The sequence below is a fragment of the Bombyx mori genome, chromosome 14 (assembly GCF_030269925.1).
Source record: "Bombyx mori chromosome 14, ASM3026992v2".
Lineage (NCBI taxonomy): Eukaryota > Metazoa > Arthropoda > Insecta > Lepidoptera > Bombycidae > Bombyx > Bombyx mori.
The window spans coordinates 4,001,764-4,015,038 of NC_085120.1; the positions used below are offsets into that span (position 1 = coordinate 4,001,764).

The following is a 13,275-nucleotide window of genomic DNA, read 5'->3' on the forward strand; positions in this document are numbered from 1 at the left end:
AGCGGATTAAGATCGGGACTAGACGACGGCCAGTCTTCAGCTCTGATGAAGTCCGAAACGTTCGTTTCCAACCAAGACTGCGTAGACCGAGCTTTATGACCTGGCGCCGAGTCTTGCTGGAAGGACCATTTTTGATTATTGAACATGGTGTTGTTAAGGGGCTTCACTACCTTGTCAAGAATGGTATCTTGATACACTTGTGCTGATGTTTTGATACCTTTTTCACAAAAGTATGGATCAGTCACTCCTTCATAGCTAATAACCCACCAAACCATCACTGAAGTCGGATAGTGCCCACGTTGCACTCTGTCAACTAATTAGGAAGCTTCCTTAGAGCTTTGAGCATAAACACGGTCATTTTGTTTGTTAAAATGTTGCTCAATTGTAAAAAAATTCTCATCCGTATACATTTTTTTCTATGACCTCCCTTTGCGTACCGCTTCAGTAGTTGTTTCGACTTTACCACCCTATTCTCTTTTAAATTATCAGTTAAGAAATGACCAGTACGTCTCTTATAGGCTGCAAGTCCTAAGTCATCTTTTAAAATACGCGACATGGTTCTAGGTGTTATGTTCATCTCCCGAGATAAAATCTTTTGCTTTCGGACAGGATTTCTTCGAATTCTTTCCCTTACTGCTTTGACCACCTTTTTCTTACGAACACTACGTGGACCGCCAGATCTTTTTCTGTCACAAACAGAGGAGGTCTCATTGCACCTATTAATAGCCCGGTACACAAGCATTTTACTAATACCAAGCGTATGGAGAGTTTTAAAAATTGCATTTGGCTCCATACCTACTTTGTGTAATGCAATCATAGCGATTCGGTTCTCTTTATCACCCCACTCCATTTTAATATCGCAAAATATTGTACAATGTATTGGCGCCAAAATGAGAAAACTCAATGAGCAATCATATAAAAATGACAGATTCCAAATTCAAATGTAATATTTTGTTTATTTTTAATTGTAACAGTATTTATGGCCAGACTAAGTATAAACATACCTATAAAAAGTAGCTGATATAGTGATCATGCTACAAAAATGGACATTTCACCCCGAACCTTCTTGTCGTTCGAAATATCATTAGTTTATATTAACTCGTCACTACATTGTTCAGCTAGGAACCTTACATTTACACCTGACATTTATGAATAACATTCTTGAACGCAGTTTCGATGGTAAAGAAGAAGAATCGAAATGTAAATCCGTAAAAAGTCAAACGATACAGATCGGGTGGGATCGAATTTTCAGTGTCAAACTATTAGGGACTGCGAATATATCAATCAAAGCACCACACGTAAACCAATCAGCACAGAAACTGAGTAAATGTAAGTTGAATCAAAGTGGGAATGTTGGCAGTCGGATGTTCTCACAGATTGGCACTTTTAAAAACAATTATTGTAAATATAATATGCAAGTCGTATTTTATTTATATATTTTTAAATATAATTAAATTGATTACTGTTACTAGAATTATTTAGCAATACCCTGGTACAATTATTCTTAAATTATATATGCTCTTAACCACCACCTGATACCAATTGGACAACATTTGACTACAACTGATTACTTCTTTCAATAGTTATAAACATTATAGAATGAACGAATTAAACCAATAATGAAAGAATGAAAATATTCTAATTACAATATGCGGCCCGGATCATAACGGGACAAGGCATTCGTTTGAAAGGGCGAATTGCCAATTTAAAGTCAAATTTGAACATGAAATTGTGTGTGCCGCAGTAACGATATTATCGGGCACCTTACGTTCGTGAGTATAAATTAAGTTATCTTCAAACATGTGTTTAGGGCATTTCGTTTCCTGCCTTTGTCATTGTTTGGGTACAGTAGTAGTAGTAGTTTTATTTATCCAAATGGAAAGGCAAAAGTGTCGTACCATACAGCCTAATCTTTTATATATTTTTTTATTTTATGAAATATGATACTATGAAATGAAATGAAGTTGATTAATAATATGAAACATGACATGATGGGATACTTTTATGCAAAATGATAATATGAAGTGAAATGAAATGAAGATGATTAATTTGAGACATCAATCAACTGGGATGAAATTAAATGAAATGAGATGAGATGATATGGGATGAAATATAATCTCAGTAAAATGGTTGGTCATTTACTGAGATATTTTCAGTGGACTTTTTGGAGGATCCCGAGAAGTTACGTCCAGCGGCTTTGTTTCATTTTCCCACATTTGTGCACTGTCACAGATATTAAACAGTTAATAAACCACCGTTATTACACATTTAAACCTGAAGAAACACTAAATAGACAAAATAAAACAAATCACACAACTTCACTCCTCGCGTTCCCGCCAAAAAGTTCTGTTTGGGTACATTAGGAAAATATATGTATACCTAAACAGATTATCTGACATCTCTTTATATATCTGTTAAATAAATTAAAAAATGATAGAATGTGACGGACACGGTGGGGTGGCATACCGCCTCCCCCTTCGAGCGCGATGTCCTGCAGGAGTCTGTCCTGGGCCCCTTGCTGTGGAGCATCGGCTTCGACTGGGCCCTACGAGGTCTCCTCCCCGGCCTGAGTGTAGTCTGCTTCGTTGGTCGTGGCTCCGGGGAGGGACTACCGAGAGTCTGCCCGTCTGGCTTGCGCAGGCGTGGCACTCGTCGTCACAAGGATCCGAAGGTTGGGGCTCGAGGTGGCGCTCGACAAAACCCAGACCCTGCTTTTTCACGGGACGAGACGTGCGCCGCCACCGGGTGCCCACCTCGTGATCGGAGGGGTTCGCATCGGGGTCGGGGTGACCGGTCTCAAGTACCTCGGCCTCGAATTGGATAGTCCATGGAACTTCCGCGCTCGTTTTAAAACGGCTCTTCGAGTCGGCTTCTTCCGAACGTCGGGGGTCCTAATCAGTTAGTGTGCCGCCTATACATGGGGGTGGTGCGGTCGATGGCACTTTACGCGTTCCTGTTTGGTGCCGCGCCCAGACCCGCGAGAATGTCACTGTGCTGCGGTCCCTGGATACCGCACCGGCTCCTACGAGGCGGCGTGCTTACTCGCCGGGGCGCCGGGACGCCACTTATTTCAATGGAGTTGAAGCCTCGACGTCAGTATCATAAGGAATATTGCGTTGCCTATGAGCTGTAGTTAATAGCTCCTTAAATTGACCTTAAGGAGAAGACCGACCAATGAACTCGTACTAAGCAATGCGACTATACCGACATTAAAATCTAATAAGCAGCTAACAACTTTTCTAGTGAAATACATACATACATAACTCATGTTCATGAACAACTTGAACGAAGAAGGAAACCCTGCAATAAAAATTAAACTCGAAAAAATTCTAATTTACGCAAATACCTCAGTTTCAAGGTCAGTGGTAACATTCACTATGTCATATTGGGTTCCGGTAACCATTTAGCACTACGTAGGCAGTGAATTCGTTTGCCCGTCTACGCAATAGACCAAAAGAAATTATCTTTTTTTTTCTGCCTATGCTGATAGCCTTGAGAGGCTATATCAGCGTTACCCTACCGTGTAGGTGAGCTCTCGGGGCTCAAACCGGAGTGTTGCTAATACTGGCCCTAGCAAGAGTAGTGCTTCGCAGAATCTATCACCGGATCGGAAACTCGACCCACTGAGAAGATCCGGTGAGAAACTCAGTGGACAGAAATTACCGCTTAGAAATTAACGTACAGACATAATGACGAAAACAAAGATTTGTTAGTCGTCTTCAACGTTCAATCATCGCATGAAAAGGTAGACGTTTTAAAATATTTTAATAATTTTTGGTCGCAACAATGTACTGCGATCGGACAGATTTTGATCTAAATACTACAAATCTCTACTACAAAAAAAAAAACAATTGGGAAATCCAAACGGGAAATCATAAATTTTTATATAATTGAATTTTATTCTAAACTGATATATTGATAAATCGTAAAAAAATTGATGGATTATATTTTTATCGCGTTCAACACATTCACACGTTGCGCTTGTGTAGTGTTTGTGAATAAGCGCGCGGCGTGACGTCGCACTGCATGCGCGTCATAAAAAGTCTGCCCATCTCTCTTTCGCGCGGTCTAGCGTGTGAGTGTGAAGGGGACAGTTAGTGTTTTGCTTTTGTTAATGTTTATAAATATAGCGTGGACTTATTATTGTTTTAATATTATTTTTTTATTGTATAATCATAATTCCATACGTTGATAAAAAATGCTATGCAATTAGCTTTACCGCAGCATTCCCCGAGTGCGACACGTGTTTTTTAATATTTTTTAATATTTTGATTTTAAAACTGCATAGTTTTGGTATTTTTCTTAATTTCTACAATGGTTTTAACTTTGAACGAGTTGGTCATAAACATAATTTTGTATCACACGGACTGGGAAGCCAAAGATGCTGTCCTAAACAATATATTGTCAGATTTGACTTGGTTTCTAAAATTTGGGGGCGGAATTGACGTTTCTATATCTGCTTTCTTTTTTTACTACCTAAGCTATGCTATAAGCTAACTATGACCCCGTGTGTCGAGCTGTGCCAATAAAAATCATACTTAACTAAAGCCGCAACAGATAAAGGATGGTGAATTTTGCCTCTTTTTTTATTGCTTAGATGAGTGGACGAGCTCACAGCCCACCTGGTGTTAAGTATATACTGGAGCTCATAGACATCTATAACGTAAATGCGCCACCCACATTGAGATAAGTTCTAAGGTCTCAGTATATATTAGTTACAACGGCTGCCCCACCCTTCAAACCGAAACGCATTACTGCTTCACGGTAGAAATAGGCGGGATGGTGGTACCTATCCGTGCGGACTCACAAGAGGCCCTATACCACCAGCACACTATTATGCCTACTATTATGTCACCTAACAAAATAATATTTATTGAATACACGTCTTCTTTTTCCACCAACAATGCTAATCTTTAAGACATTATTCGACTAATTTATTAAAATAAAATTTTAAGTCGCCGCAAGAACTGTCAAATTCATAAAATCATTTTGCATGTGCAATTTGCATCTTTTTATATACAGTATTTTTTCTTCGTTTTCTTATTTCTTTCTTCGTTTTCTTATTTCTTTCTCATTTAGGAAACTAATAGTACAATAAGCAACAAGTAACGGTAGGCAGCGGCTTGGCTCTGCCCCTGCCATTGCTGACGACCATGAGCGACGGTAACCACTTACCATCAGGCGGGCCGTATGCTCGTCTGCCTGCTACGGAGGTTTATACGGAACCATTTAACTTTAACTTCTGCCCCGTATCTTATCAATCAATCACGGATCAAGATTTAAATTATTATACGCATATAAACGATACGATAATTAGCATGCGATAAGATATTATTTGATATAAAACAATCAAGTGCACGTCGACTTGTCATCTTTAAGGATTGTCACTATGAAGGTGTTGCTATTGATTTTTTTGGGCGCGGTCTCGTTGGCGTCAGCGGGTCTTCTTCCAGCCATGCTGCCCTACCATGATACGGTTGGAATTCCTCTGGCAGAAAGTCTCAAGAAATCGGAGGAAGCCCGAGACTTTGATGGATCTAGAATTGTGAATGGAAATCTTGCTCGTTTGGGTGCTCACCCGTACATGGTAAATATTTTCTACCAATTTTTTTATTTGCCGTAAGATTAATCGATAGCATAAATGTTTATTTTGAAGTCGTTGTGGCCTAAAGGATAAGACGTCCGGTGCATTCGTATGTAGCGATGCACCGGTGTTCGAATCCCGCAGGCGGGTACCAATTTTTCTAATGTAATACGTACTCAACAAATGTTCACGATTGACTTCCACGGTGAAGGAATAACATCGTGTAATAAAAATCAAACCCGCAAAATTATAATTTGCGTAATCACTGGTGGTAGGACCTCTTGGGAGTCCGCACGGGTAGGTACCACCACCCCGCCTATTTCCGCCGTGAAGCAGTAATGCGTTTTGGTTTGAAGGGTGGGGCAGCCGTTGTAACTATACTGAGACCTTAGAACTTATATCTCAAGGTGGGTGGCGCATTTACGTTGTAGATGTCTATGGGCTCCAGTAACCACTTAACACCAGGTGGGCTGTGAGCTCGTCCATCCATCTAAGCAATAAAATAAAAAAATAAAAAATGCCAGCAACTTTTTTTGGGGCCAGAAGCCGAACCTTCTATATGGTTTCCGCGTTTAGGGACCACGCGGTTTGTGATGGTAGGTGATGCTAATTCTGATTCTGTGGCACGCGACACCAGTTAATTTCCTTATTCATTTCATTTCATTTTCTAAGCACTTTTGATAAGGAGATTTGTGTTTTGGGAGTGTAAGTGGACTTCTTCTCAACTTTGTACGGTTTCAACAACGTAGAGTAACAAAGTAGAGAAACCTAACTTAAAGTTATTTAATAAGTTGATACATTTATTTATTTTATTTAGCCTACAGACGTTAAACGGTAATTTATGATTGACAGGTCGGTTTAGTCATAGAAATACGGGGCAGTGCTAATTCAGTATGCGGTTCATCTATGCTCAGTAACACGAGGTCTCTCACAGCTGCTCACTGTTGGTTTGATGGAGTTAGACAAGCATTATCATTCACAATGGCCTTTGGAACAATCACTGTTTTTACTGGAGGTGTTAGAGTGCGCACCACAAACGTACGGATGCATGAAAATTGGGATCCAAGAAATTTAATCAACGACATAGCCGTAATCACCCACAATCGGGTGGGATATACCAGTAAGTAGTATGTTCTTTTTTTTTCGTTTTTGTTTAACTCATTTAAAGTACATTTTTCTCAATCTTTATTATCGGATGACGATCTTTTAGTAATGATTTTTAATATATATTCTATCAAGTTGGGTTTTTCGTTAAAAATCTCGAACGTTCTTTCAGATGCTATTCAGGCAATAACTTTACCATCTGGATCTCTTCTTAACAACAATTTCGTTGGAACCTCGGCACAGGTTTCCGGTTACGGAAGAACCGGTGACGGTATGTCTTTTTAAACATTTCTCAAAGTATTTCAATGTTACTTTTATCAATGAACTTGTTTTTGAAGAACTAACGATTGACAACCGAAAATATTCAATTTACTGCAATGCATTAATGGTTTACAGGTTCTCAACACAACATCAGACCAGATCAAGCGAAGAGAGTGGCAACCGTCCGAGTTATTACCAACAATGAATGTAGAAATGTTTTTGGATCTATGGTCCGGGACACTATTATCTGTACAAGCGGAGCTGAAGGTCGTAATATCTGCGGCAGCGACTCTGGCGGACCTTTATCCATTGTCAACAATAATCGGAGAGTGTTGGTAGGTTACTCGCAGTAAATTTTGCAAATCGGAAACAAGAATATCGCGAACATAAAATAAACGATTGATGTATCTTGTATCGTAAGACCGAACGATAGCTCAACACTGCTTAGACGATTAATAAATCGCAAACAAAACAATGAAATAAAGTATCTCTTCATGATAAGAGAAATCTTCACGTGGACAGTACTTAACGGCAGGCGGTGGCTTGGCTCTGCTCCTGGTAATGTTGACGTCCATGAGCGACGATAACCACTCACCATCAGGTGGGTCGTACGCTCGTCTGCCTAATAGGGCAATAAAAAAATGTGACGTCTTCTAATATTTTGACAATTAGAGAGATAGCCTTCATCTGTTCTTCATTAGCTGGTCACTCTGTAGTATTCCTTTAGCTAAGCTTTTAGTAAGAATGTTTTTTTTTTTTTCAGATTGGCGTTGTAATGTTTGGACATCATCGATGCGAGTCTCGTAACCCTGGCGGGTATTCTCGCGTCACTGCTTACAACAACTGGATCCGGGCTAGATTATAAATTTTATTAGAAAATCATGAATAAACAAGTACATGCGATTGCAATAAACCACAAAAGTATTTTGCATAGAGCCTCCAGCTTTTACCTTCAAGTTTTCGATTACGTATAAACATACATACCTATAAAAAGTAACTGATATAGTGATCATGTTACAAAAATGGGCATTACACCCCGAAACTTTTTATCGTTCGAAATACCATTAGTTTATATTAACTCGTCACTACATTGTTCAACTAGGAACCTAACATTTATGAATAGCGTTCTTGAACACAGTTGCGATGGTAATGATTTATCCATGCAGAATCGAAATGTAAATCCTGAAAAAGTCAAACGATACAGATCGGGTACGATTGAATTTTCAGTGTCAAACTATTAGGGACTGCGAATACATCAATCAAAGCACCACATGGAGGGGAGGATAAAGGCCCTGATTTTCGATAAGCTCAAAATTTAACTATTTATTTTCTATTTTGTTTTGTAGCCCATGTAAACCAATCAGCGGAGAACCATAGAAACTGAGTAAGTATAAGACGAATCAAGGTGGGAATGTTGGCAGTCGGGTGTTCTCACAGATTAGTACTTTCAAAAACAATGATTGCAAATATAATATCTTCTATATCGTTTTTTTTATTGCCTAGATGGGTGGACGAACTCACAGCCCAACTAGTGTTAAGTGGTTACTGGACCCCATAGACATCCACAACGTAAATGCGCCACCCACCTTGAGATATAAGTTCTAAGGTCTCAAGTATAATTACAACGGCTAACCCACCCTTCAAACCGAAACGCATTACTCCTTCACGGCAGAAATAGGCAGGGTGGTGGTACCTACCCGTGCGGACTCACAAGAGGTCCTACCATCAGTGATTACGCAAATTATAATTTTGCGGTTATCATTTTTATAACACGATGTTATTCCTTCACCGTGGAAGTCAATCGTGAACATTTCCTAATTACGTATTTCATCAGAAAAATTGGTATTCGCCTGCGGGATTCGAACACGGGTGCATCGCTAGATACGATTGCACCGGACGTCTTATCCTTTAGGCCATGGCGACTTCAAAATTCTAATTACAATACGCGGCGCAGATCATAACGGGACACGGGATTCGGTTGAAAGCGCGAATTGCCAATTTAAAAGTCAAATTTGAATATGAAATTAAGTGCGTGTGTCGCAGTTACGAAATTATCGAGTACGTTCGTGAGTATAAATTAAGTTATCTTCAAACATGTGTTTAGGGCATTTCGTTTCCTGCCTTTGTCGCTGTTTGCGATATTAAGATGCCATGCGGCGAGGTTCGAATTGAATTTGTCTTTTTTGTAGACCACCACCACCACCACCACACAAAAACCTTCCATAGACGCAATCCACTGAGTGGGTTCACAGTGAGTCGGTATTTCGATCCGGTAGTAGATTCAGCAAAGGACTGCTCTTTCTAAGATCAATAGGATCAATATTAGCATTTCTGATATGTTGAACCTACCGGTCCGGGCGTGGTTGGAATAGCCTCTTAGGCTACCAATGATTAGGTACGGTTTTTTTTTTTATTGCTTAAATGGACGCACGATCTCACAGCCCACCTGGTGTTACGTGGTTACTGGAGCCCATAGACATCTACAACGTAAATGCGCCACCCACCTTGAGATAAAAGTTCTAAGGTATACAGCATAGTTACAACGGCTGCCCCACCCTTCAAACCGAAACGCATTACTACTTCACTTCAAAAATAAAAACCTTGCATACTCTCGGGATGAAGACAATTTTAACGGGGATCATCTTTAAACCGAAACGCGTTACTGCTTAATCTGGCTTAAAAGAAATAGATAAAAATCTGCTCAACTATAAAATCTTATTGAAATAGCCGGACTATCTAATTATGCACTTTGAGTCTCTTAATTAAAAAAATTCAAGAATAATTTACGCAATTTACTCAACCTGTGATCGATTCACTAAGCTATCTCCTTGTGACTTTTGTGATGTGTTCATATTTTGTTTGGTGATAATTTAAATTTAACTTCATCCTTTTATTACGTAAGCTGTAATTATATAGCATTCACTAAGCTGAAAATGTGTTTTTTATGTGAAGAAATCTATAATCTATAATCTATAATAATACTATAAAGAGGAAAGATTTGTTTGTTTGTTTGTATTGAATAGGCTCCGAAACTACTGAACCGATTTAAAAAAATATTTCACTGTTTGGAAGCTACACTATTCCCAAGTGACATAGTAACATAGATATTTTTTGAAAAATTACCTAAAATATTTTTTACATCGTGTGCCCTTCGAAAACAACGCAAGATAGAATAAAATAATGTACTACAAGTTTGTAGAACACATTATTACTTACAAAAAGTGTCGCGACAACATATGTCTAACTATTATAGTTATGCCGCAATAAGAGTGTTATTTTATTTAAAAAAATAAAACAACGTCAAATATCGTTGAAATTTTTGTTAAAGATCCGAGCTGAGCCGGAGCGGGCCGCTAGTGATAAAATATAGTACATTGTGCACCAAGGCAGAAAAGTAGGACATTTCACTCATGCCCATACTCATAAAAAAACAATTTAACGGTTTTTTAATTTTTAAGTAAACTACTACTAAGTTATGACGACGCTTGCAGCTGAAAGTAAGTATTGTACTTTTTGACGAAGCATGTTGCGGATAATAACATGTACATTTAGGTTAGGAATATTGTGTTCTTTTTTTTTATAATAAATAAACTACTAATTGAATAAGAACTGTCTGATGAACTCATCTTTGTTTAATACTTCGCTATTAAATTTTATTGCCTTTTGTTTATTTCACTTTTACACTAACCACTATATTGGAAATAACTCGAGCACAATAATGGCGGATAATTTTAGGTGCGTGAGAGCAGACGTAGACACGAATGCGCATGCGCACTTGTCAGTACCCAGGGAGGAAAAGTTACACTTTCTTCCCTGTACAGCGGGAGGCAAACCGAACTTTCGGAGTGGGTAGGAGAAAAAAGTTATTTAAACTGGACCTTACCTGTTCGTCAAAAGGACTGAGTATGGACAGCGATTTATCCCCGCTATGCGTTGAGCTGGTGGTGTTGCTCCTTCTTCTGACTTCGTCTTCGACACCGTTGATGTTCCTTTCGTGGGCCTGTCCATTGCTGGTCAGGGTCGCCGTGTGGATGACCGGCGGCTCTGTCGGCGAAGCGTCGTAAACTGATTTCAGTTTTCGCAACGTTTTCGGCCTCTCGGCTGGCATCGGCCGAAGACCGATCCCGTCTAGCGTTGTCGTGGAGCCTTTGAAGAGGCCTGGTGACCAAAAACAAAAAAATCACATCGACTCCTGGACATAATGTGGATAAGCTTGAGTTAGCGTAGTATTTCATATCGTATCGTCTTCTCGCATAAAAACTGTATAGTCTCAAAACTTACTAATTTCACAGGAGAGTGTTAAAGGTTTAACATATAATATTTTCAATATTAATCATATTTGCAACATTTATTTTTATTTTTTTACCAGTTATATTATCTTTCCACCCAATGTTAAATGACTATCGGAGCCCATAGGCATCACAACGTGAACGTCGCCACCATCTTGAGACATGAGGTCGAACCGACACGTATGTCACCGCATAAATAGACAGAACGGTGGTGGGGGCTTTCATCCTTTGTCATTTTGCTTTAATCGTCATTATATCAAACAGTTTGCTTAGTGCGAGTTTTTTAACGTTCTCGATAACGTAAAAGTTAACTCAAATTTACATGGAGTTGGAATGTTTGCCTACGTTTGTCGCCAGGGACGGTGTTCCAACTACATACAAATTCGCGTTAACTTTTACGCTATCGAGAACGTTAAAAACTCGCACTAAGCACACTGGTGACATAACGATAAAAAAAGGTTTTTAAGGATAAAATCTCATTACAATAACGTAAATAATCGATGAAGAAAAATAATTCAAACAAAAAAAAAACAATACAATACAATAGAATAAAAGTGAAAACCGTATCAACAGATCAATCGGCAACGGTGCCAAGGTTTCGCTTACGGCACCAACAAACCGGTCTCCAGTCATACAAGGCTGCGTGAACCGATAGATGGTTCATTGACTATGCACAACAGATACTGTCCAATTAGATAGATAAGTTACTTTAGAGAGTTTTTATTTAGATGGGTGCGTGAACTCCCAAGAATGTTTTTTTTTCCTACCTATTCTAGTAACCTCGAGGGGTTATTCTAGATTCACCGAGCTAGTAGGTGAGCTCACGGGCCTCAAACCGGGAGTGTTGCTAACACTGGCCCTAGCAAGAACAGTGCCTTGCAGAATCTACCACCAGACGCGACCCACTGAGAAGATCCGGCGAGAAACTCAGTGGGCTGTATCTATGGGTTCATTTACTCGGCGAGCCCTTCGTCGCAAGCGACGGGTTCGGCGAGGACGGTGACCGGTGCTTGAGGTGCCTAAAAGCTAGCACCGTTAATGGATCGGGAGGATCCGTAATGTCGTGTTTAGAGCGACGTCGACTGTTTACCATTCGGTCCACCGGGTCATGTTAGTATCTATTTTAGCATGTAATGGAATCTTTGAACATGATTTTGACTCCGTTCAAAAGGTCGGATTAGTTATTAACTTTCGGCAATCAAAAGAACAAATTTATTTGAGCGCCTTCTTTTTTTCACTTAGCAAATTGAAAACTGTTGTATTTGCGTGAATGTACAATTGTACATTAATTATTAATTTTTGATACATAATGCTACTTAAACAAAAAAACGAAAAATAACTAGAACTAGTTTAAAAAAAAAACTAAAAAACACGCTTTTATAGAAAATACAACAAAAAAAAAATAGAAAATTAATTTATTGTAAAAAAGCGTGGTAACGTTTATATACTAAAAAAAATATCCATTAAAATACCTCTTACGCCAATTAATCAAATTTTTTTTAACAATGGGTCTAAATCGAGAAAATTCTATCTCAAACAACAAGACAATTCAAGTCGGTTCACAAACAACGGATATTAACCTCCCTCTTCTTTTCAAATCGGCTAAAAGTACTCCAAAGTCAAGCTCTACGAGTACCTATATGTATACCCACCCACACCGTATAGAAAGTGATAGTGGTACAGTAAACAAAAGCAGGAACAATGCATAATTGTGGCCTTTTGTGGCGTCATTAACTACTAACGACCTTATTATGACTGCGTGTAAACTAGACGATTCACGGATATGTTTATATGTATCATAATATTTACAACAGGCCGCCTGAAGGGAAATTTCAATGGATACTCACGGATATCGGCAATACTAGGAACACATAGTCGCTACCCGCCACATGGAAGCGTGTTTGAAAACTTAGATGCAATCTATCAATGCGTAATACCCCTTACGTTATAAAAATATATGACTGTCTTTAGTCACCATATTTAAGTTGTGACTAAACTGATCCCGCAGTCAAACCGAAGCGCAGATTTCTGGGACTT

At 39.1% G+C, this 13,275-nt stretch overlaps 2 protein-coding genes across 7 annotated transcripts in view; one reads left to right on the top strand and one right to left on the bottom strand.

The window, feature by feature from the left end:
• The window catches only part of LOC101743013 (ankyrin repeat and sterile alpha motif domain-containing protein 1B), a 181,218-nt gene that overhangs the window by 34,201 nt on the left and 133,742 nt on the right, over positions 1-13,275 (bottom strand). For all 6 annotated transcript variants that reach the window (XM_062672016.1, XM_012697209.4, XM_038015275.2 and 3 more), the window contains one exon: positions 10,833-11,107. In XM_062672016.1, the coding sequence (XP_062528000.1) occupies positions 10,833-11,107 (275 nt within the window). The remainder of the gene's footprint in view (positions 1-10,832; positions 11,108-13,275) is intronic.
• Positions 10-7,870, top strand: LOC101737899 (collagenase). The gene is made up of 5 exons (XM_004922789.5): positions 10-5,587; positions 6,437-6,704; positions 6,861-6,959; positions 7,085-7,284; positions 7,713-7,870. Exons 1-5 carry the CDS (start codon positions 5,390-5,392, stop codon positions 7,812-7,814), a joined length of 867 nt encoding a protein of 288 aa, XP_004922846.1. The 5' UTR covers positions 10-5,389; the 3' UTR covers positions 7,815-7,870.